The sequence below is a fragment of the Doryrhamphus excisus genome, linkage group LG7, assembly GCF_037039965.1.
Source record: "Doryrhamphus excisus strain RoL-2023G ecotype Guam linkage group LG7, RoL_Dexc_Guam_v1.1, whole genome shotgun sequence".
In the NCBI taxonomy this organism is placed as follows: Eukaryota; Metazoa; Chordata; class Actinopteri; order Syngnathiformes; family Syngnathidae; genus Doryrhamphus; species Doryrhamphus excisus.
Genome location: NC_136363.1, coordinates 15,858,022 through 15,883,961, shown reverse-complemented (window position 1 = coordinate 15,883,961; position 25,940 = coordinate 15,858,022). Strand labels below are relative to the sequence as shown.

Below are 25,940 nucleotides of genomic sequence, written 5' to 3'. Positions count from 1 at the left end.
CAGGAATGTACGTGCAAGAGAAGTAAAAACCAAAGAAGTGAGTGTCTTCTGCAGGTCACAAGCTGTTAGCATGGTGCAATGATGAAGGTGTTGACAACGGCAACAAAAGCTCAGTGTGCTCCTGTCAACCTCCCCCCTCCACATGTCACCTCTCACCTCCTTGCTCTGCACCCCCACATGTCACCTCCATCCCAACTTTTACCCGATACAGAGTGGGTCTGGATAGTAGTCAATTACCGTCAGGGCTTTTGAGGTATTGATGAAGAGATTGCGGTCAAGGCAGTATGTGTTTGGCGCCTGGGGGCCACCATAGCTTGAGCCACACTGTGGTTTGTAACAGCAAGCTCCTGGATTTGAAGAGAAAGTTCCATCCCGGTCGCCAACTTCTGTTCATTTTTGCATGTGCTTTTACTTCTTCATTATACTTCTGATTCGGAATGTGCGCACACACACAGCAGGAATGTACGTACATGTGACAATCCATTCCCAACAACGACTGAGCAAAGCATCAGGAGGGAGGGGGGCATAGCGTGTTGGATGACCTGATTGGAGCAGCCCAGGAAGTGCTGAAGTGAGAGCTGAGAGCGAAAGGGGGAGGGAAAGAGGGAGTGGGACTTGGGAAAGTGTGCGGTTCTGCCGGGAGAGAGCGAAAAAGTTTTGGGACCGCCGCTGTGTCATCAAGTTGCTGTCACCGTGTTTGCTTGACCTGCTTTTAAATAAGGACGCAGGGAGTCCCAGAAAGCTACGGTGAGTCCTGTCTCTTTGGTGCATGTATCCTACATCCCGTTTAGAATCTTTGGACTGGAAGTTGTCCATACACAAGCGCCTTTGCTGTCATTTTTAACAGCATTCCCTTTGTAGTTTGTTGTGTTCTTTACTGGTGGGTAGCCTCCATCTGCCTCTGAAAGCTTGTTTTGCATAGCTCTTTTTTTTGGCCTGAACTGAACCGCAGCCAACCATTCAGTAAAGCAGTAGACTGGGGCCGTCTAATGTGTGTGTGGCTGTGTCTAATTAGACTAAAGGGGCTAGAGAGGGGGGCTATGAGGCTCTCAAAGATTTGTGCATATCCTTTTAACAATATGTATCTATTTTGTTTTTGTTGCATCGATATCTTACATGACACAAATCATCATCATCATCATCATTATTCGGTCATACAGTAACGGGTGACTACGAGTCAGGCTTGCATGAGACTTGGCCGTGTGTGGAGAAGTCTGATCATGTGATCAGAAAGCAACATTTGCACACCTTCTTGCAAACAGTTATATGGCAGGCTGAAAGACATTCGTATGAGGAACTTGTAAAGATGTACAAATTAGCACCTGTAGAGCAAATGTTATTACTTATGAAAGTGTCAGCTACTGTCCAGCTTGATTTAAATATTCTTATGACACTGACAGGATCACAGTGGAAAATCCAATAGGCCTAATATGTCCAAGCTTACATAACCAGTAAGTACTTGAACAATCATACCGAAGCTCATGCTTCATTATCTGGTTGTCTCTCACAAGTTTCCTGTGCATTTGGCCCAGTGCCGATCTAGGAAGATGTCATCTGTAAAGAGACCAGAGAAAGATGTTACTAAGTGGAAGGTGCTGGCAGCAGGTTGCCAGTTCAGCCAAGCTATTTTTCTTAATTGTGAGCATATGAGCTGCTGGCTTTTTACAAGTAAAGGCAAACGCCGTATTTCTCACATTGGGTCATGATCAGCGTCTGTGTGGACCACTTTATTACCTGCCTGATGACAACACTTTGGCCTGATGGCTGCCACGGATCATTCAAATGATGTGATCTCTCTGAGACGTCATCCCTCTTTGGGCCATGAGCCAACTCACATGGCATCACTGCAGCGTTTTATCACACTTTCACTGAAAGTCTCAATTCTCCAAAAGGCAGTTTTGTCAATGGCAGACTTCATGACACTACCATGAAGACATTTGTTCCAGTTCCATGTTTCTATTAAGATCTTGTTTAATGCCATTGGACAGTGCCATAACGCCCAGTTGAGCTGGAAATTATCCATCAAGCATTAGTGTCCATCCTGTTCTTTCCTTCTTTCCCATCACATTTTAATGTGATATCCACAATGGGTCTCATGTTGTCTGGACACACTTCAATGCTGTGGTGAGAAAACAAGAGTTCGTTCCCACCTGCTTTGCTGTACAAAAAAGCAGGCGGCAAACACAGAAGTTAAAAAGCCACCATTGCATCCTCATTCCTTAGCGTCCTCTCGATGTTTATGGTCTGGCCACATACTTGAGGACTCCACCTATTTGGTGAAGTCACTTCTATGTCCAGCTTGCTCATTGTCACTGGTGGGAGGGCAGTCCTAGAGAAACGCTCCACACCCACAGACTCTCTTGGTGCTATGAAACCCCCAAGCTCCTTTCTTCCAGTGTAAACATCAGTCTTCCTCTCCCGTCCATCCACTCGTTAAGACGATTGGAGCAGAACATCCCACAAGTCACCGGACAATAACCAGTTGTCTCTGGGTGACTGAAAGGTCAAGGAGAGATGAAATGAATAATGAATAACTAAAATATAATTTCAAGAGTCTATGATTGTGAATGAAGGAAGTCTTGAAAGTGAATCATCTCTATAAAAATCTATGAGTGCAGCGAAACAACCTGCTGCCCCGTCTTTCTTTTTTTACGTTTTCTCTGGACCGTAGAGGGCCACCCGCTGTTGAGTCACTATGATGACTAGATTTTATAATTACTGCAGACGGTCACGATTATAATAATGAAAATGTTCCTTGTGTAAATCCTGTGAGACACAGGATGTTTTTGTTAGGATGGACTATTCTTGGAGCAGCCGCCACGTTAGCTCGCCATCAAGTATAGTTTAGGAGGAAGCCTGCTTTGTGTCTATGCATGATGTGTTTGAAGAAGTCGTTCCTGTGACTGATAAGTCGACAGAACCGTGTAAATACTGCAATGCACGCTGGACAGGAAGTATAATAATGGAAAGGCCTGCAGAAGGATGAGATTCCCATTTGGGAAAGATTGTAATGCCGTGATAATGGGCCAACAATTGGAAGGCAATATTTTTTTCCTTTTATTAAACCCCATTAAAACACAAGTGTAAGCTGCCGTATATATACCATATACCAGTTGTTTGACAATCGGTGTACTGACCCACCATACACCACATCATCTCTTCATGCCGTTTCCCCTTCAAATGGGAAGTTGTCTTCTTGGTTGCTTTCCATACACATTTTCCCAGTCTAGACTTCATCATGGCTTTGCCATTCCTACTCCACCTCAACCATATAGTGTTACCAACGTTAATAAAAGATAATAACAACATTTTCCTAGTGTCAAATTGTTTCATGATATTTTTTCAGGCTTGAACTTATAACAGGTTCTTGTTTAATTTCCCTCACAAGACGTTTTGGAAGACAGTTTTACAGAGTGTCTTAGTTACTTTAAAAAGGTAATTAGTTATAGTTACTAGTTACTTCTCCAAAAACGTAACTGAGTTACTAACTGAGTTACTCCACTACAAAAGTAACTAGTTACCAGTAAAAGTAACTATTGCATTACTTGCCCCTGCTGCCCCCCCCCCCCCCCCCCCACTGCAAAGACAGATACCATTACAGAGGTTTGAATTTATTGCAGTCGGCAGGTGTTTCTGTGGGTTTGAGTTGCTCACACAAGACGTGGACAAAGTTTTTTTTCAGGGACATAATGTACATTGGACGTGAACATTTTACCTTTGACATCAACGAGGTTAAAGTAGTGTCTGTACTTCCATTTGGCAAACGCTGTCTTCTCACTAGAGTCCTCCTCACTCACCATTCTGGCTATGCTGTATCTTTGGATGTGCTCTAAACACCCGCCCACCCAAGTTCTTTGATTGGCTGAAGGCGCAATCTTACTAAACCTTAGCCAATCCTCATTGCTTATGTGCTCTAAACACTCGCCCACTCAAGTTCTCTGATTGGGCGGGTGAAGACGCAATCTTACTAAACCTCAGCCAATCCTCATTGCTTATGTGCTCTAAACACTCGCCCACTCAAGTTCTCTGATTGGGCGGGTGAAGACGCAATCTTACTAAACCTCAGCCAATCCTCATTGCTCATGTGGTTATCTCACCCCTCCCTTGTCACTCTGCAACACTCTCACACTCTCACTGCGCTGCAGATTAGTTATGAAGTCGGTGATATATTTTTAGGCGGCTTCAGTAACGTGCAGTAACGGGGTGTCGAAAATGGTAACGCCGTTATGCTGACAGTAAAAGTAATTAGTTAGATTACCCGTTACTGAAAAAAGTAACGGCGTTAGTAACGCTGTTTATTTAAACGCTGTTATTCCCATCACTGGTAACGACCTAGAGTGAAATAGCATGTATATAAATACCTATAAATGATGACTGAAAATGAATGAACATTTAAGGTCATTGAAGACATCAATCATGGTATGACTCTTGCCAAAGACACAACGTGGCAGCGAGAGCAACCCCCACCAATTCCAGTTTTGAATTATATTGCACATATTATTCCATACTCTAGTTTCCTCCCACATTCCAAAAACGTGCTAGGTTAATTGGCGACTCCAAATAGGTATGAATGTGAGTGTGAATGGTTGTTTGTCTATATGTGACCTGTTATTGGCTGGCTGGCGAGAGTCAAAAATGTGACGTACATTTTCAATGTTAACTGAAAATCATGCCGATCAGAGTGGACACTAACCTAGGTTCCACACCATTTACATGATTTCCTTGATTCAGTTTTTGTATGTTTGGACCTTATGGATGAACTTTCACGTTTCCAGTGTGTTAGCCTGTGAATTAGCCTGATTATTTCTGGTATCTTCTTGGTTTGTTGAAGGAGCTTAAACCCAGTTGATAGAGGGCTGTAGAGCAGCAGAAGGACTCTACTGCAGTTACTATCTCAATAGGAATTTACTGCCAGCAATGCATGGCTTAGTCTCTATTTCACTAGTTAGAGACCACCAATTACAGTATGCTTGGTTTGCCAAACCAAAGTTTGAGTCGTCCTTGGTTTTTTCAATTGAAACTCATTTACGGCATAGAAACCCACCAATTGTGTTTTTTATGTCGGTAATTACAGACCACTTAGTCTCAGTATAAGTTGTCTCAACAATGCATGGCTGTAAGCTGAAAAGATTATATTACAATCAGACAGGGATAATATTTTTTATATTTTATTTGAACACATTTGTTTGAACATGTATTTGTTTTAGGTTCCACAATACATTTTGTAACATGTTGTTGGTTTTTTTGTCTGTTACAGCTGGGAAAGCTTAATGAGAGTGTGTTTTAGAGCAAACCAAACAGTAACATTGTGGCTTGTAAAGACCAAACAATTAGCAGAAAGATAGTAAAGTGCTGCATTAAAACAGAAGGGTGCTGTAAAGGCAGGTGATAACTTCTGCTGGATTTGTGACCGCAAACAAACCCATTCACAGATTGCATGTAAATCTAGCCATTGTTAGAATAAATTCATTATGACTGCAAAGCTTTTTGTCTATCAGGTTTTTGAGGTAATTGAGAAAGAAATAACCTGCCAAACGCTCTGCAAAACAAACCCAGCAGAAGACGGTAAGATCCCAATAAATAATGCTTTTACTGCTCAAGAGGTGAGTCACAGTCTCTCAGTCCTAAAAGCAAAACCGTTGTTATTGCTGGCTTTGCCTTACAGCAGGGTTGTCCAAACTTTTTCCATCTGAGGCCACATACTCAAATGTATTAGGAGTACAAACTTTGGTCTTTGCTCATCTTCTCAAATTTACTGTGTTTTTTTTCTCAATCTCACAAATATTTAACATTTCCTCTTAAATAACCCTCCTAAATTTTATTTTCGTAATATTCTGACATTATTGCCATAATATGTTGACTTGACTCACATAATATTTTACAATTTTTCCCGACATAATTTCCCGAACATTTTTTTTTATTTCAAGGTTGGCAGAAGTTCATTGCTCATAATAGTATGATTTAAAGTGGGATTCAAATGTTCTAAAAAGATATAAAGAGATGGACTGCCATCTCCGCGTCGGGATGAGATCCTGCCCCTAGTGGAGGAGTTTAAGTATCTTAGGGTCTTGCTCACCAATAAGGGAGATCGACAGATGAATTGGTGCGGTATCTGCAGTGATGCGGACTCTACAACGGTCCGGTGTGGTAATGAGAGAGCTAAGCAAACAAACTAAGCTAAACAAACAGACTGAGAAACAGCTTCTTCCCAAGAGCCATTACCACCCTGAACTCAGACATACAACGAGCCTGGTCATTAGCATAATGCAAATATGTAATATTTCCATCACCGCCTCTGTTACTACCTCGAAAACATTATTTATTCATTCAACAACTCAATACACTCAATACAATACAGTCATATGTGAGTTTTACTCATCTGTATGCACCATTCATTATTTGCACTAAAACCCATTCATCATGTGCACTAAAATTAATGTATATTCCGGTGCAATATTATGTGTATATCTTGTATATATCTTGTTAAACTGTCTTTTGTTTTTACTTTTACTTTTTGTATACTTTTCTTAACTTAAATATTGCACTGAAAGGAGAAGCTCTCCAATCTCATTGTACATATTGTGTAATGACAATAAAGGCCATTCCATTCCATTCTAAGCCGAAAGGCAAAGTTCTCAATTTACCAGTCGATCTACGTTCCTACCCTCACCTATGGTCATGAGGTTTGGGTAGTGACCGAAAGGTCAAGATCATGAGTACAAGCGGCCAGAATGCGTTTTCTCCGCAGGGTGGCTGGGTTCTCCCTTAAAGGTAAGGTGAGAAGCACTGTGACCTGGGAGAGACTCGGAGTGGAACCGCTCCTCGTATGCATTGAGAGGATCTAGATGAGGTGGCTTGGGTATCTTAGGATGCCTCCTGGTTAGGTGTTCAGGGCACGTCCAACCGGCAGAAGGTCTTGAGGCATTCTCAGGCCAGTTGGGATATGTAGTCTCTCCAACGTGTCCTGGGAACGCCTTGGGATCCACCAGGGGGAGCTGGATGAAGTGGCCGGGGAGAGGGAAGTCTAGGACTCCCTGCTTGGGCTGCTGCCCCTGTGACCCGACCTCAGATAAGTGGTAGAAGATGGCTGGATATTCATTAAAAACCGGCATATTTCAGACATAGTTGCCAATGGTGATTAATCATGATTAATTAGTTTAGAAACTGATTAATATAATTACAATTTGACAGCCCGAATAGAAACAATTTTTTTTTCTGATGAAAGATGAGAGTCTAATCTTTCTTTTGGTATATACCATTTCTACATAGCCCAATAACACATTATTCTTTGTGCCTTGAAGAATCCATCAAAAACATCAAAAACATCTGGTACTGAGAGGGACGGCTTTTGAAAAATGGCTGGGGTCGAATGAGTTAAAAAGCGGCTACAGATCTAAAATGCCCTAAATGTCCTAAATGGCCTTGGGCCGTACTTTGGACGCCCTTGCCGTACGATTTCCTTTTCTCCAAATCTCCCAGTGTTGCTAAATTGTGCAATAATTATTATGTCATACTATAGCATTCTTGTTATATATAACTCACTAACTTTATTTGACATTTATTTGTCATCTGGTGTTGAATTCATGTTCTACATTATGATGTGTGATTGCTACAGTGCACTGCTGCTGCTACTACGACAGTGTTGCTTAACAACTAAGTGTCGAGGTTGTGTCCCAGTAAGCTGGATTCACTGCTGCTTTGATCAGGGAAGAGTTCCATTGCTAATCCGCTTGAGCACTGGATGTTTGCCCGGGACACACACATTCTCAAATTGTGATTAAAAAACAGATGTGAAGGCCCGGCCCGAAAAAAATGTCAGAATAAATGCAGTGGGAAGTGACATAATGCTGAGATGTCAGGCTTTTTCAGTATGCTGCTGTGTGTGGTGGCTCCTTTGGACTCTTTCACTTTCATGACTTGTGGTTTGTGGTAGTGTATGCACACATTTTAGCAGCATCATCTGTAATCCGTATTTTAATTACAGCTTGGACACAGGCGGGATTAGGAAATATAAATACTGTCATCTAGTCATTACCCCTCATCTTTTTCTTTTTTGTATCTCCAAATTACTGTAGGTTTAGCTGCAAATCTCTGTGCACTTGCTTTGAGTGCTAATAAACAAGCAGATGGGCTTTTCATCACGATGCCTTTGGAGGGCGGAAAGGTGGCAAGGGGGAGGAAAGAGGGGAAGGAAGGAAGAAAAGAAACACCACTCGAGCGTTAGTCGTGCCCCCCCCCCCCCCCCCCCCACCGCATTACATCACTGAAATGCCTTGCCACTGATGAAATCCGTGAATTGGGGAGGAGGCTGTCCCTGAGGATGATGTCATTGATAACCAATCAGGCTATACCAAAGTGGCATGGTAATATTTTTACCATTATTTTTTTTGCGTTTATGAGTTTGAGTCATGGAGAAAACTAAAATGTTGGACTGAGCGAGAACTCATCATGCATAATTGGCTAGTGAAGGCTAAATTAGGGTTGTCAACGCAAACCAGCACAAGAAAGCTTTTTAGATCTTCCAGGAGCTGCACTTATTCCAGCTGTATTTCTTGGATTTCATGCTTCCCGCTCAGGTTCACAAAACAGTTCAGGGTGAAATTCATTGACAGAAAGTGTGTTTTAGTCTAGCTTTCCCATAAGTTTTAGAGAGCATATTACAGCGCTTTAACATTGTATATGTTGCATCTCTGTGTATCAAATAATGTATTTGGTTGTCATTTGATATATTGCATGTTTTGAAAGCAGATACATGGTAACATAAAATGTAATCCTTTTAAGTCCAGTAATATCATGTTTGTTTCAGCATATGCTTTTCATATTTGATTGCAAATACTCAGTGGCGGCAGGTAGAACTTTTCAATAGCAGGTAAATATGACTCATTGATATTGGTAAGATGGTATTTGAGACTATCCTTCTACGCACTGCGCCTTTTACAAACAGATAATGTATTAGCTGAAAAACATGTGACATGCCCAATACAGCCACTTGTTTTTATTTTAAAATGCTCCACTATCGTATCAAACTCTTTGCTAATGAAACAAATGCACTAAATGTATATATTGTCATTAGACAGGCAGAGAGGAAGAGCATAAATGGAGGCGTTGCGTTAGTAGTAACATGTGCAGCGTGCAGGTTAGCCAGGGCTCCAGCAAAGCAAAGAACACTACTCATTTGTGGCAAACCCCACAAAAGTAAATCACAGAAAGGCACATCCTTATGTTGACAGTCTTACTAATTAAACTTCCTTATTTTCATTTAGTAGTCTTCCATATTTGCATTGAATATTTTTTTTGCTAATTTTCCAAGAATTACAACTTTTTAGTTGTTTCTCGTAATATTACAATTTTCAAAAAAATATTTTCCTGAAAGGGGACCTGTTGTACTTTTCCACTTCCTTATATAGGCGTAGCTGTAATCCAGATAAACACGCTGCCCTTCCCCAAACTCTGCTACTACATTTATGAAACACGTTCAGGCAGAAGTTACTGTATTTGGTGATTCCAACAGAAAAATACTTTCATCTGTCAAAGGCATTTCACACGGGACTGTTTTTCTGAACATGAAAGTGAAATATCCTCCAAACTTTTGCTACAGCTGGAAGCAGTGCACTCACTGGGACAGGAGCTCCACCGCACCAACAGCGCCTCTGACAAAGTGTGTCCAACAATGAGTGCTATCTCTTAGGCAGGTGAGGTTGCCTGCTTCTTCTGAGTTACACTGCACCAGCGGTGCTATGTTACCACTCTGAGCTCAAACATAGTAAATCAGGGGTCTCCAGCCAGTAGATCATGAGCTACCAGTAGTTCCTAAATTAATTAGCTCTCCAAAGACTTTATTCATTTATTATCAACTCCTATAACCACTGTATTGGAAAGTGGGGTTCATTCGTAGTTAGGAAGCACTTTGGGTGTGTGAACAATCACAGCGGAGTGGGCGTACCCCCAGGCTGGCCGTGGGTGGAATAAATTAAAACAGACCATTTTGGCGGGAAGTACAAATCCAAGGAAATACAGCTGGAATAGGTGCACATTCTAGAAGATCTAGAAAGTTGTCTGTGCAGGTGTGTAGTTGCTCTATAGGAGTCCACAACTCAATACAAAGGGTCGAAAATGAGCATAAAGGGTCTTGGAGTTATCTGTAAACTTTTCAAAATACTTCCACATTTTGGTGGATTTGTTAATAGTCATCGTGGGCCAATAATCCATCATTGCTGACGGTTGTCCGAGCGCTCACCTCAGCTCCTATGGATTGTGCTACTGCAGTGGGTGATTTTACTAATACATACTGTATTAGGTAGACTTCTGTTTATAGTCAAACACGGTAGGGATGGGGCCAATGTGATCCAGTATTAATACATAAAAACAAAATTACTTACAAAAATCATCATCACTACAGAGGACGAAGAATCGGTGTTCGTGTTTGCCAAGAGGAGAATGAGAGATAATAACCGTAGACATAATTTGAGATTTATGAATTATTTTATTAAAATAAACGTACTATTGTGCTGCACGAAGATCCAATATAATTTTAAAAGGTCCTGAAATGAGCAAGAGACCTTTCCTTCCAGGTCATTTGTAAAGTCATAGGTTTGTATAAGCTTCAGAAGTCATGCTCCACTTCCACCCTGTGTGCACGGTGGAGGAAAACGCGAGGAAGCGACCCCAAAATGGAGACGGGAAAGTGACTGACAAAGTCCCTAAGCAGCTTATATCTTTTTTTTTATTCGTCTCAGTGGAAGTGATGGGTCAGCGCTGTACCCGAGAAGTGAAGGTGTGCTTAGTGTTTTTTTTAGAACTTTCCCATTGTGTCTTCCTCTTTACCAATAAATCGTGCAAAAAGGTCTTACTGTAATAAATAGGTGTTATAGTTTTACCGTGCAGGACGGAGACCTCTGCAGGATGAGTCACTGCTGAAAGTGTCACGACTTCATGACTGCATTAAAAAGTCATTTCTGTTCTAGTTCACTTTTATAAATCCAGGGATCAAGAGTCAGGAGTCAATCCCTTCAGGACTCTCCAGCCTTCCATCCTGAGTGGCTTAACTTTAAAGTTCTTCACAGGCGGGGGAGAACTTCTTGTCTCTGGTTCCGGGATGGATTTCCTCCACCTGGCTGCAGCTGTTCCCTGCATCTGACCATCCATGCCCCCTCCCCTCCTTCTAGATGCCAGCAGCCTCACTATGTCGGCCTAGAGACTGTTGTCATGGGAGACTGGCAGACATCCGAGCTGACATCTGGATCGACATGCACCTACACTGGCCATGAGTTAATGAAGTACACACACACTTAGGGAGAAGCAACAGGCAGCACTTAGTGTCTCAGTTAATCAACAACACAGAAAAGCATCAAGTGATTTGCTGAGCAAGATTGTCTGTCAGTGCAGCGTTCCTTCCTGATCGCTGCAAATGATGCTGGCAGCATGTTTCGCAGCACCCCCCGCTGTGAGAAAGATGTAATGCACCTGAACTCCAGCAACAACTTCTCTAATGAAAATACTTTAGATTGATGTGATGCAGAGACAGCCTCGAGACTGTGGCGTGTTTGTGCTGAAGACTGGCACTGGCCAATAAACAAAGATGTTTGTTTAGAAAGAAAGGCTTTCTCTGCTCTAAAATGTTGGGATGACATCAAATGGAGAAAAGAGGGGGAAAAGGAGGCACAGAACTATTCATTAGTAATGGTTTAATTTTATTTGAACATGCATACGAGTTACATTTGAATATATCACATAATACAATTTGCAGTTCCACGTGTATGGTGTGTAGTAGGAATGTCATGTCTATAAGAAGATGCAAAGCTTATTTAAAGGGGATCTATTATGGGTTTTCCACTTTTCTAACTTAATGCCAAATGCTAAAGAGACTTACCATTGAGAGACATCTTGAAGTAACCTCTTTTCTTGAAAAACTTTGGACTGTCCAGTCTCTACTTCCGGATTGGATTCTGGATCCAACACATATGGCTGTATGTTAAAAGCGTACATTTTAAAAAGACACCGCCATTTATTATCAACTCCTATACAGTATATATATATATATATATACATATAGCTGCTCGCTGAAGTCATTCTAAGCACTGGGGAGCGTTTCGCGGGAAGCACGGAATCCAAAGAAATACAGCTGAATAGGTGCAGACTCTGGAAGAACTAAAAAGCTTTCTGTGCTGGTTATTGTGTGTAGCTGCTCTACAGGAGTCCACAAATCAATACAAAAGGTAGAAAAAATTACATAATAGGTCCCCTTTAATCCTAACCCTCCTTCACGTCAATTGCAATACATTCATTCACTTCCTGTATTCCAAATGTAGTTTTTGCCAAATAATGCATAGGAAAATGACAAGATAATGTAGCAATATGTTAATATAATTTCTGCCACCATATTTTATTCATATAACTCATAGTCATAATATTATTATTATGACTGTATTATTACAGTAATAATAATAAATAATAGTCACTATAAATAGACAGAACAGTGTTGAAATTGGGATTTTAGAAATAGAGGGTATGTACTATGTTCTATATATGCGGCATTATGGATTATCCCAACTGATCTTTTTTGCAGTACATGTAGTAAGTGACATTTACTTTTATAGTTGTTTCCCCATATCTCCACACAATGAGTTAAATACGGTAATACAGTACAAAGGACAAATCTTGTTTTAATCAATATGGAGGTACGTCTCGCCAACAATGTTGTATATTTTTAATGTGAGATTTATGTATCCTTTATGTATCCTTTCTGCTATGACCAAAAAGCATTATTTTTGTTGTGCTTCGGTTCAAGGATAATCAAATTTGATCAAGCCATCTTTTTAGTATTGTCATTTCACTTGTGACCTTTTGAATTAGCACTTGTGTACTTTCCCTAGAACAGAGGTAGGGAACCTATGGCTCGGGAGCCAGGCAGGGCTCTTTTGATGACTGTATCTGGCTCTCAAGCATTTCTTACCTCAATAAAAATTTATTTTTGCTAACATTTTAAAGTAAACCATCACAGAAATTACTGTTAAAAATAATATTCAAAATCAACAACTTTCTTATGCATTTTAATTCGTCCATCTATATTCTGCTGCAATACGGCCAACCATATCTATCTTTCCTGATAATATTTTCCAGGTCAAACACCAAAACTTGATTATTACTGGGTAATGCGGTAGTCTACCTCGGTCATTGAGATGTCAAAAAAACATGTAAATGTAAACTTTCCTCCTTTAGTCAAATAGCTAAAGCTGCAGAACCAAGCCTTCTGACGAAGATGGCCAAAAGAATGAAATACGTCTACGGAGTACGGTGCAAAACTATGCAGCAGCAGAAGTTGTGTTAATGGCAACAAGTATTTGATTTATTATTGGACACTGCGCTGCTCACGAAAGTGTGCTGGCCACACCCCATTGGCGTGGGGTAGTGTGCCTGGTCTACGTAATTAGAGCTCATTATCTAAAACTGTTGGTCTTACATAAAAATGCACACATTTTATTGCATTCAATGTTTAAAAAAATGTATATGGCTCTCACAGATACACATTTTAAAATATCTGGCCTTCATGGCTCTCTTCGCCAAAAAGGTTCCCGACCCCTGCCCTAGAACAAAAGGTACCATATGCAAATAATACTAGCTTTAGTTATTTTGTAACTTTACAATATATAAGTTAAACAGTTTTGGTCCCAGTATTGGCCCCAGGGGTACCCCGCACGCTATATTCATGTATGTATATTCTCCTCGCTTCACATGTTGTTTCCTGTTTGCTAGGTAACTTTCGACCCAATTCAAAAATAACCCTCTAATTCCATACCTTTCTAATATTATAATTAGGATGTTACTATTTGTATTGAAAGCTTTTGTCAAATCCGTTAATACTGCACACACGTTATAGGTATGTTTCCTTAGTGAGCCGTTACTCCTACTAGTTTATGCACAATGTTCATATGCACACTTCCATCCTCAAATGATACAAAGCGGTGGGAATCATTCAAGTTTGCATCTTACTGAGAAAACGTATCATGTGGCTAAAGAAGATAAACATGGACCATCCTTTCAAAGCTTAAGTTCAGCCCCACTGAGCTTGTGGTCCACTTAGTGGGACATTATCTTAAGTTAAAGATCAACTAGATTTCATAATAAGTAACTCCACTTGTAGGCTTTTGACAGCTTACTAACACCTTTTGCACGTTTATTTGCAAAGCAATGTTTTATTCTGTGTTTACATAATTGGAAGATAAGTCCCAAATGGGACACAATGGCTAAAGCTACTCTCAAACACCGAAACACTGTTTGATGCATTAGGCTGTGTAAACACAACAGGAAGTAGATTTAATTGATGCTAGCATTTGGGGGGTAAAGGTTTAAGTTTAAGTGATAATGGCTCCACTGGAGGTTAACTTCCTGTCGGGTATGAAAGCTTTGTAATATTTCACAAAAGAACATAAGTTATCTCCATGTTTACAGTGTTGTAAACATTGTAAAAGTGTACTTCTTATTTTATGACAGAGAACACCCAGGAAGGGAACCAGAAACCCAGATCGGAAATGTGACTATTTGCCTTCACAAGGAGTGAAAAATGTGGCCCGGCTGCATTGTGCACAGCTTTGCAACAACCATGGTGGTATCAGTTACCTGTGAAGTAAAGCCTTATCAGCCACTGTTAGATTAACCCCTAACAGATGCAGTAAAGTCAGTCTTGATATATTTCCATGTGCATGCACATCTTTCCTCCAAGCAAGCAGGAAGAGGATTCACTCTGTGGATTGTTGTCAGCACCTTGGAGCATTTCCTAAATAGAACAAAGGCATGAATGGAGTGAACCCTCTTGTCAGTCATACAGTCTCTTTGTCTCTGTGTGTGGAGGCGCGCCCACTAGCATACACAGTGAGTTAAGGTGGGCTGCACTCTGGACTGGTCGCCAACCAATCACAGACAAACACATAGATAAACATATAGACAAACAGCCATTCACACCCATGGACAATTTACAGTCTCCAATTAACCAACCATGCATATTTTTGGAATGTGGGTGAAAGCCGGAGTACGGGAGAACATGCAAACTCCGCACAGATGTTCCAACAGTGATAAACCACTATTTCACCACGTGGACCACAGTCAACAACATGTGTGTGTGTGGATGTTACCAGACCCGCCTCCCCCCAACACCATTTTTTCTATGGAGCGTCATTGTTCTATGAAGAGTCTAGTTCCTGAAATTCTGCACAAAGTGAATTTCCTGCCTGTTTGGAGGTGAGAGACAAGGAAAACAGACACTGATGCATATGGCAATTTATAGATGCCGGTAAAATTATTGAGTTAATTTTCATTTATTGCCAGATAGTTTTTTTGCTGAATCAGACTTTTTTCACGTTTCTTATGATGACATGGCAAATTATCATTAAATATTAAAATATTTATTTATTTCTGTGTGTCTATGTACTATGTCGGTGTATATATATGTATGTGGCTAGTTTCATAAATATGTATGACTATATTCAAATTAATTCTGGTCATGAAACCAAAATGCATGTCAGAATCAAATTGCTTTGTAGGTTTATGTGACATGACTTCCCAGATGGATGCTTTTAGGCCAAGTAATTCACAATTCACTTTCCTTGAAAAACAAAAAAAGGAGGTCATTTTTAATCTGGAATTTGGTAAAACATTTTAGGTGTAACTTTTTATGGGGGAACACCTCTGACACAGTGACAGACTCTTCTATTTGAATAATCTTTGACTGTAAAAGTCTTCCAGATGTTCCAGAATTGAAGTGTGTCAAATGTTCCAGTAAACTCTGAATTAGTATGCAGTCCATAAGTTTGGGCCAAAGCTATAAATGTGTGCCTTTACAATGGAATGGGTATTCTTTGAGGTTTCTCAACTGTTTTTTTCTCGCTAAATGTTTTGAATGATAGTGAAGAGAGCTGTTAGCACGCTAGCTATGTACCATCTGCTCCTAGCTGCTGAAAGCAACAGGTTGGAGCGTGTTCTCTGGCGGTTGTTTCCTTTTACATTTCAGGGAATTGTAAGAGGCCAACTCACTAGAAATAGGTCAGGTTTCCTTATGTAAAGTTTTTTCCACCAGTAAAACTTGTTCAACTGACTCCTGTGTGGGTGACATGTCCTCTTGGGTATCCACATTAACCATCAGCTGCTGAGTTGCATTTGCCAGCGCACTCAGCCCACTATTTGCAATTACATGGCCCACAAACTCCCCTATTGATCTTCCTCCCCCCACTAGCGTGAAGGTACGCCAATGTCGCGCCTTCTCCTTGCACCGTTTGGATCGATCCGGCTAATGCTAAAGCCAATGAACTTGTGTGCTTAAGGACAATGGTGTGTGTTGGAAACATTTTTTCAGGCATAGTGACATAATAATGTTATGTGTAATTTTGAGGATATTTTCTGCTTTCATTCAGGAAGTCATTTGATTCAATTTAAATCCAAGTTGATGTTGTTGCATGCTGGGGCAGAATGCATGTGAGCTTTATGCTAGCTGAATGATTATGTTTATTTTGGCATCCCTGTATTGCAGCAGTCATTGTTGTACTATTTATCAAATTGGGTCCATTAAAGGTTTAAATTAAGCATCCGGCAGTGGGCCAGATGTGGCCCCCAGGCTGTGGTTTGCTCACTGTGAGCTCGACTCATGCTCAGCTGGACCAGAGTTACTTTGAATCAAATCAGAGTCCAAGGAAACAACATTCCCAATTTGGGATTTTTTTGGGAATCAATTTTGGGAACCAGCTGTTAGTTTCAGAGTTTGAGCAGAAGAAAAGGAAGTTTTTTGTTTTTATTGTTGTTACTATTCTCCACTACGGTACTGACTTGTGATTGTATGCTCGCAGTAGATCTCAGAGCCCGAGGGCGAGAGAGGCCAGTCGCACTTTGTCCTGGAATGCAGTTGACTTTCTAAATCCCCCAGCAGTCTATCCTGGGGTGGCGGGGGCCGGGCCTATCTCGAGCCCCCCTCTTCTTTTTTTCCATGTGAGCTGCTCCTGGAATCTCTAAGCAAGCGGGCAGGCAAGCAGCGGGTCAGCCGCAGATTCTTCCCACTCGCCAACTGGCCTCACATTTTTTGCTGGGCGCTGCATGTCCACACAGAAGGTGTGATGGAGGAAGAAATGTCAGGTGAAGATTCTTCCTGTGTGCAAGGTAATTATTTCTTCTGATTTGCCACTCCGCCAGTGCAGTTCACAGTTCATATGTTTTTGTTTTGTGTTTAGTTTAGTGAGTTGTGAGAGCCAGTTTGAGTTAAAAATAGGCTGCATGTACATCAGACATGGTGTGGAATTAGAGCAGGGTGTAATGGGGGAGTGGGTGGGACTGGTGATAGAAAAGACATCATTATGCACCACTTTAAAAATGCCTGAGCAGGTTTCCTCAGAAGATCTGCAAGTGAGACTTTTGCATGAAATTTCCTGCAATTAGCCTTGTTGTCCCCACTTGGTGCAGAAGTAACATCATGATTTAGATGGATGGATTAAGTTTGATTACAGGCTCTCACGTTATAGCATCAAAGCCATCATTTAAGCACCTCTTCAACTGCGCTCCTTTAACCGCTCAAGAAGAGGTCGTCCCCTTAGGCCAGGGGTGGGCAAACTTTTTGACTTGCGGGCCGCATTGATATGACAAAATTTACGGGGGGGGGGGGGCAGACTATATATTTTACACGTAACAGTCCACCTGGTATTATTGTATCTGTAAAATTGTCATGCAATCTGCTATTATTATTTATTATTTTATATTTATATTTAAATATTTTAAAAATAATAAAATATTATAATAATTACAATAAAATTAAAATAATAATTATTATATTATTATGTAAAATATGCAAATGTAACAATAATATTATATATCATTAATATAATAATTAGCATTAATATAATAATTATAATAATCATAATAGTTCTAATAATTATTATAATAATCTAATAATAATAATAATAATTATTATTATTATTATTATGTGCTTGTGTCCCTTTTTTCAGGAGCACTTTGTAAACAACAGACCATGTCAAAAAACGAAATTGATAAAACCATCAAAAGGTTGGCTCAGGCCATGATGCCAGGTTGTATGTTGAGTTTAAATGAAATACTTTGGAAAGATTGGGTGGGCCGTATTCAAACACTTGGCGGGCCGGATGTGGCCCCCGGGCCGTAGTTTGCCCACCCCTGCCTTAGGCCATGTCCACACAAATACACATATTTTATATAATATCATATTATTACATTAATTATTATGTATTATTAGATACTTTTCAACATCTCATCCACATGCTTTTAAAAAATGAGCTTTTGAAAACTCTGGTTAAAAAAAAAACTACAACCAAGATATAAGAAATGTGTGACATTTTTAAACCTTCTTTAACAACAGAACATGAAGTTAGTGGCTTAAGGGTGTTGTTTTCATTTGGTGTATGTGTGTGTGTGTGTGTGTGTGTGTGTGTGTGTTTGTGCGCCTTGTAACACAGGCAATAAATTAAAAATTCTGGGCTTCCTGGGCTTCTATGTAAGTGAGCACTCAGTTTAAAGTTGATGAACAAATGTGTTATAATGTGTGACCTATTCATTTTGGCGGCTTTTTCAGGCTTCTGATTGGCCAAAATGCACAGACAGCCGGTGAAAGTGCTTTTATGAGAACAGACATTTTTTAAAAACTTTTTAAATAGACTTTTTAATAGATCATTTTTAAACATGGCAGCGGGGGGAAAAGCCTCAGTCTCAGCCTTGCTACATCACATTTTTTCTCATTTTCTTCATGTGTGCTGGAATGCGTGAAGTATTTTTGGAGAAGTGGGTCGTGATGATGGGTTTCTTGTGCCGTCAAGCGGAGACTTTGTTTATGTGTGCAGCCAATTGGGCTACAGTGACAAAGCAAGGTTCAAGCATGGGAAGCCTGGAGCAACTCTGTCACAAAAAAGTCATATTTTATTACTGTGTTATTACGTAGTATAATTATTTATTGTTTCCTAATGTGTAAATGGACTGCATCATAAATTAACACTGATGTAGTCCAGTTCTGTAACACTGTAAACATGATATTATTGGTACAACCTCTACTATGTCGATGTCAAAACATCAGCACTGCACATGTGTCTTCTTGACCCTGTGTGTTTTTGTGACCCCCCCCATTCAGAGCAAACCAAGAGCAACCTGAGGGTCACATCCCCTGGAGACACCGAAAACATCACACGCAGACAGGGCTCACCAAATGGGACTCCCGCTTCTAAAGTCGTCCGCAGCATCCCACGAAGACACACGCTAGGCGGTGCACGCAGCAGCCGAGAAATCTTGGCAATGCAGCCTCCTGACATGGACAAGAAGAGGGAGGCCTTTTTGGAGCACCTCAAGCACAAGTACCCCCACCACGCTACCGCCATCATGGGACACCAGGAGAGGCTGCGGGAGCAGGTAAGATTGAACCTGCATGATTTTGGCTGACGTGATTGTTTTTGTTATGTTGCATACGGTACCTTCTCTAATTCCTTACGATCATGTTAGTCGTTTTGTTGGGGTGGGAGTTCCAGCCCTCATCTTCATGTGACTGTTGCAGTTTTTACAAACTCAACATAATCTTGTACTGTAAATTCCGGTGTGTAAGCCACACCCACTCAATTCAGAGGAAAATCCAGATTTATTCATATACTCTATGAACCGCACCGGTGTATAAGCTGCAGGTGTGCACATCATAAAATGAGATATTTAGTGCACAGATTCCAAACAGTGGGTGTACAGTACACATCTAGTTAAACAGTACTGAATAGTGCATGATGTAACTAGATAGAGACATAGAATGATAAATACATACACAATTAATCTCTGAGATAAATTCAAACAACAGGAGCCGACCAGAAAAGTCATTCATTTCCATCCTCTTTGGAACTAAAACCTCTGAAGTCTTCCTCTTCCGTGTCAGATTTGAACAGCATAATTCCCTTATCACACATGTTGTCTGTCTCTCTCTTTCAGTGTGCTCTCCATGTCCTCCTTCTTGAATTTCTTGTGCCTTGTCTTGTGCCTTTAACTTCAAAGCAGTATCATATCCATTTCTTTATGTGTTCTCTATGGTTCTCTATGGTTCTCTATGAAAATTTGTGACTTCCGGTCATATGTGCACCTGCATCTACATTCTGGTACAGTAGGTGGCGGTATACTCCTAAACGTTGATTACGAGCCGCCATAAACCAAAACAAGAAGAAGAAGAAGACTACATCTATATCCGGCGCTAAGTTTCGTCAGTCAGTAGCGGGATAGATAACAATTTCATTCATCTCCAAGACAACAACATGGCATTTTATGTTTTTTATATGGTTTGTTGTATCTGTATTGCTCTTTATTGATGCATGGTATATGTGAGCGGATAGTACATACATGCCTGTGGTGCTACATACATTGCATACTTTTTATGCAGGGTCACTTGGGGCATTACTGGCTATTACACACTAGTTCTGCTGGAGTTATCCTCTGGACTTTATTACAACCACGGTACAAGGGGTCCAGGGATTCCATGGTCCGCCTTTGAGTCCTCATACTACGTCCTGGCGGATGCCAGTATGTGTCAAAAACATGATCTCTGCACAAATTACAAGACTTCCCCTCCTTTTTTTCATTTAACATAGCAGACTTTGCCATTTTGGCAGTATTTTTATTGTGTTTATTGAACACCTAACAGGCTGATAGGTTTACTGACCCAAAGAATGGCCAATATTGGTGGGCGTGTCTCCTCTCTTAGAGCTTTTTATGATGTTCATTTTCACTTCTATGGTGGTGGCATTCCTTTTCTTTGCCAAACTGCTGATTGGAAGACATAATGAAGTGTAAAAAGTTATTCTTCCTCACTGTGGCTGAGCAAGTGTACACTGTATTCATCCACCCAGCATGAGGAACACATTGCATTCTGGTGCTGTAAGATGAGACTCGCTTGAGAACAAGTTACTGCATGCGTGGAAGAATACGTGGCAAACAAATTCTTAAGTGAGTGACATTTTTCAAAATTCATATTTTAATTCAACCACAAAACATCGTAACACAGAATGGCATGAACCAAGGACGACTTGAAGACATTTCCAAGTGGGAACAGATTGTAATCTTGACGGGTAGATAAAGGGGACTTCTACTCACCATCTACTCACATTGTGTGTTTGTTTGTTGCGGCTCACATCAAACAAAAGTCACCCTGTAGCCAAAACAATCGAGGTAATGGTGAGTTTGGCATTCAGCCACAAGGGATGCTCCGAGTGATGTTTCAGGGGCAACCTGCAAGGGAAGAGGACGTAGTGTTTTGTGTGAAATAAAGCCTTTTAAGTGATGCTGCATGCATCAACATCAGTCATCTCTGTTTCTGTGGTCTGGTTGTCGTGAGCGACAGAGCCAAGTGTTGAAGCATGAAATAGATGTTGTTCAATCCCCCTCAACATAAGTATAATCATTGTAATTGCATTGTAGCTTGTATTAGCAGCTAGCTGTTGGTAATGACATTCATTAGCAGATAAAAAGTACATTGTTATCAGTGCAGCAGAACTGAAATTTGCCATGAAGCAAACAGAGAAATAAAGGAAGAAGTCACTTTCAAGAAAATATATTGTAGTTTTTTTGACTTGTTTTGGAACCAGAGGTATAGAGTTTTGCTGAGTACAGCAGAATATTCAGTTTGTTGTGAGACTGAGCTCGTCAGACAGGTAGGTTCAGCTCCAGCCTGGCGGGGTGGAGTCATAGTTGCCATGGGGATGTGTGATGTCCCGCTGGTGGGGGCTCCTTATTTGACTTGTAGGAAAGAGAGGAAACGAGCAATGGTGGCAGGAGCGCTCGGCTGCATGGCTGAGCTTGCACATGGATTACGCATTTGACTTTAGAAAGACAACTTTGTCCTCACGTTCTGGAGCTGAGTGTCCAACACCGAGGTAGGTTGTTGCTTGGCGATTCTTCTCGTCTAGAGCTTAGAAGGACTTGAAATGTGAACTGGCAGGTGCAAAAAGTTGTCATGTTTTTAATATGAGGGGATAAGTGTCGGGTTGAATGCACTTGAATAAGGTTTTCTGCTGCCTGTAGTTGGCCATGCACATATTGATTCTACTGATGATTGCGTATTAGTTATTGCAAATAACTTGCAATTTGACGCTGCTTTTGTATTGTGTTACGTCAAAAGACTTTCTTTCAGCTGCTTTTAAGGGAGGTGTTTGACGCTAAATTATGTTTTTATTGAAATAATTACATTCAAAATGTGCTTTTAATACTACACTTTGTACCCCGAGCTGATAATTCTAAACTAATTTTGGAGTAATGGGAGTGCAGGTATAGTTTTTATTTAGTGTTTAATCAAATGCATTTACTTAGTGCAATCGTAGGAGAAATGCAATGCAATTAATATACAACCCTATATCAGTGAGTTGGGTGGACATTATGTTTTAATGTGTTTTGATAATGTAACTTCCTTTGGCCACAATGTTTTGGTAGAGAGACCTCTAGTGGCACAAATGAAAAACTCATTTTATTAATAGGTCTGTAATTAGTATTATTACATCCATCCATCCACTTTCTATGCCGCTTATCCTCACTAGGGTGGTGGAGGTATGCTGGAGCCTATCCCAGCTGACTTTAGGCGAGAGAACCAGTATTATCACATTATTATCTTATTTACATATATATGATTTATTTTTATTCCTTGTTGCAAAAATGCCAAAATTGCAATTTTTGACTAGCTTGTTAATGACTTTAGCTGAAAAAACAAATTTCAAATACAATTAGACATGTCAGCGGGTGTCATGATGTAAAAATATGGTGATTCATAACTTGGGAGGTTTTCTCACGCCGACGTCAGCGTGCCGGCCATACAGGAAGAGCTGGCTTGCTGGCAGCGATGCGTGCCTCGCAGGCAAGAAAATGCAAAGAGTCTCAGGAGGTTTGAGTTACAAAGCTGGTGATTGTTTAATGGCGATCCCCAAATACTCACGTAAGCATGTTTTATTTATTCATCTTGCTCACGCTGTATGAAAAGCTGCCTTAAAGTTGCCTTAAAGCCGGCAACAAAAGCCACTAGTTTCATTTCCTCCGGTCCTCAGCAGGCCATGAAAGACTTGGATCAGCGCAATGAGATAACATCCCACTGGGCCCGCCACCACACATACCCACCCTCTCTGCCCAGAGGCCTCCTGCAATGAAACGCCTAGCCGCCCACAAATACACAATCCCCCTTCCGCCTGTGTGTTTGTGTGTCTGTGTGTGATGAGCCGTGAATTCCAAGGTGAATAGTTTTTGTTCGATTCAGTTGAGCGGCCATTTTAGGGCGGCTGTCTGCAGCTGTGGCCAGACGGACCAAGGTGATCATCCATTGGCCCGTGAGAAGATAAACACAATGATGATATTTGATAGGTGCAGGCTGACAGGTGATCATTGAGGCCGAGCTGAACGTCTCTGTAGTGCCTTTAAGTGCAGCCTCCTGGCCAGGAAGTTGGCCAACTACAGGTGGTCCTCGGGCTATGAATGAGTTCAGTAAGTTGAATTTTTGTGTAATATCCTGTTGAGCACATCTGTCTATAAGCCACGGGTGTCCATGTTCTATCTTGGAATATTTAGTATGCAGAACAATGTGTCGCAATCATTATCTTGTGGTGTCGTCTCTGCTCAGTGTCACTTTTGTCTCAAGGCAAATTAGCCCTAGAGCTTGTGCTGTCCTCTTCATCACGTAGTCGTCCAGCCTTACGAAATCTGCGCCAGTGATAGTGGATTTTTTGCACCGGCATCCACGGGCAGACCTGAGCAAAAAAATGAAAGCATGAAATCTTTGTGTGTGTTCCATGATGAGGATATGTAGATGAAGCACAAAATGACAGTTATGAAGAGTACGAAATGGTGGGAGATAAGAATGTGACCATAAATTAGCCTCATAAATTAGCCATAAATTAGCCTAAGATGAAGGGTTCAAAGAGCCGGAAATTATCGTAAATTAACACTTAAGTCACTCACACTGTTCACAGAACACATGAAGGACATAAAATACAAGATTACATGGAACATAAAAACGAAAGAGAGAACAAAAAAAACACTATGCTGTTTAGTTATTATTGTTGTTGCCATAAACCACCTCCTCGTCATCCTTACGTCCAGGTAGATGTTACAATATGATCTTTGTCCTTAATGATGGTGTTTTGTGAAATAGTTTGCTACAGGTCCGGAGAGATCGCAGCAGAGAAATGATCACAAACAACGACTGTATGTACATTAATGATATTTAATGGTAAAACACACAGCAGTTCACAACATTTCCCATCATGAGTTATTATGCTAGACACAAGCTGTCACCCCCATGCCCCCACATAACACTCCAATCAACACAGTTCGAATCCAGAATAGCATACCTTACCGTTGACAGAGGGCGGAGAGCCAAAAACACCCCGGTAGAGTAATCTGGAAACCGAAAGCTGGACACTCGTGCACAGTTCACAGCAGACTCTAACCGGGATTGAGAAAACAAATGCTTTATAGACTCGCCTGTGCGAAAACAGGTGGCCAGCCTGTCTCCGCAGGAGGGAGTCATCGCCTCCATCCTCTGCCTCAGGCACCTCAAGGTAACATTTTTCTCACAACATTCTAGTTCGTTTCTCACAACATTCTAGTTCGTTATCAGAATATGGGCATAATATTTATCCCGTTGCCGGGACCAGTCAATTGATATTTAAGTGTGTGAAACAAGTTATATGAGTGTGTAAAGTCAAAACAAGTCAAAAAGTGTGCAAAGCAAGTTACATAGCTGTCAAAAGTACAAAGTTATATAGCTGCGAAGCAAGTTACATTCAAAAGTACAAAACAAGTGGTATAACCATTGGTATAACCATGTGGTGGGTCAGCTCAGGACAACACACGTACAAATCTCTTCCTTCAGATGGTATTCTTCTTCTATAGCTGACCTTTTTACTGTTTCGAGAGAAAGTCTCTTCATTATGTACCAAATTTGTAACCACTAAACATCATAGCGCAGAACGCTGTTTCGTTGTATGTTCGCTTATACAGGCTGCTTCTACTTCTGTTCTTCTGGAATGTGTCACCAAAAAAATGCAGTCTGCTGAGATTTTAGACTTCCCAAATGATGCTGCTAGCAAAGTCTTCCTCCTTAAATGAAATTTGGTGACAGAAAAAAAGTGCATCTTTCCAATAGTTCAAGGTTGACTAAAAGTACACGATCAGAATGGACAGTAGGGGATCTGTGCTGTGAGTGTTTTTTATGCATTGCCCTGCAGCCCCACGACCCCCACCTTTCCCAATTCTTCTTTGTGAGGACTGTAAGCTTTGTTAATGCTCATCATCATCAAGGTCAGCAAGATAGCCGAGCTAAGCGTCAACTCCCTGCAAGAAATCTGAGGATGAGGTAGAACTATGGAGGGACCATCATTAATCGTCCTCCTTTGCAGAGACTCTGATCATGTTATTGCAGGTCAAAGCAATTCCTCATCAACAATCAACCATGTCAAAGTTAACTGAGGGTATGCCTCGACGCCCCTGGCTTAACGTTTGAGTGAGGGTTGCAGGTTGTGGGGGGGGCAGCACCCCAACTGAGCGAGACAAGCTGTGCGTATAGTGGCGCCGATGCTGCGTCTAATCCCACGTGTCTCCAGGGTAAGCCCTTTGGACAGACGGGCCGATGATTGGCCTGCATGTGGTCACGGACGGCAGAATGAGTCGAGTCAGGCTGAGTTTTGCACACAGTCTCAAGCACAATGCGAGTGTCTTAATCAAAGCAGCTAATCACCTCTGAGCTCTTTGCACTGTGCGCTTTTTGCAGCCTTGGAAGCCTGAGCTTAGCTTCACAACACAAATCGGGATTATCTTGTATTGTATCTTGCTGAGCAGGCCGGCTGACCACAAGCAGATCTTGCAAAGTTTGGACCATTTGTCGGTCGAGCAGTTGCAGCCTGCTGAAGTGTCTACTGAGGATCAAACCCATGGAAATAGCCGTA

The 25,940-nt window shown here is 41.1% G+C and overlaps 1 protein-coding gene across 13 annotated transcripts in view; it reads left to right on the top strand.

Annotated features, from left to right (window-relative positions):
- Nucleotides 1–25,940, top strand: part of kiaa1217 (KIAA1217 ortholog) — a 96,305-nt gene that overhangs the window by 38,360 nt on the left and 32,005 nt on the right. For 9 of the 13 annotated variants that reach the window (XR_013627750.1, XM_078792246.1, XM_078792247.1 and 6 more), the window contains exon 2: nucleotides 19,127–19,401. Coding sequence is in view for 11 of the 13 variants with exons in the window: in XM_078792246.1 (XP_078648372.1) it covers nucleotides 19,127–19,401 (275 nt within the window). In the remaining 2 variants the exon portion in view is untranslated. Of the gene's footprint in view, nucleotides 1–608; nucleotides 748–16,997; nucleotides 17,140–19,126; nucleotides 19,402–21,724; nucleotides 21,891–23,019; nucleotides 23,479–25,940 lie in introns of those variants that run through there. The other 4 variants (XM_058060858.2, XM_058060857.2, XM_058060861.2 and 1 more) reach the window with 4 other exon arrangements.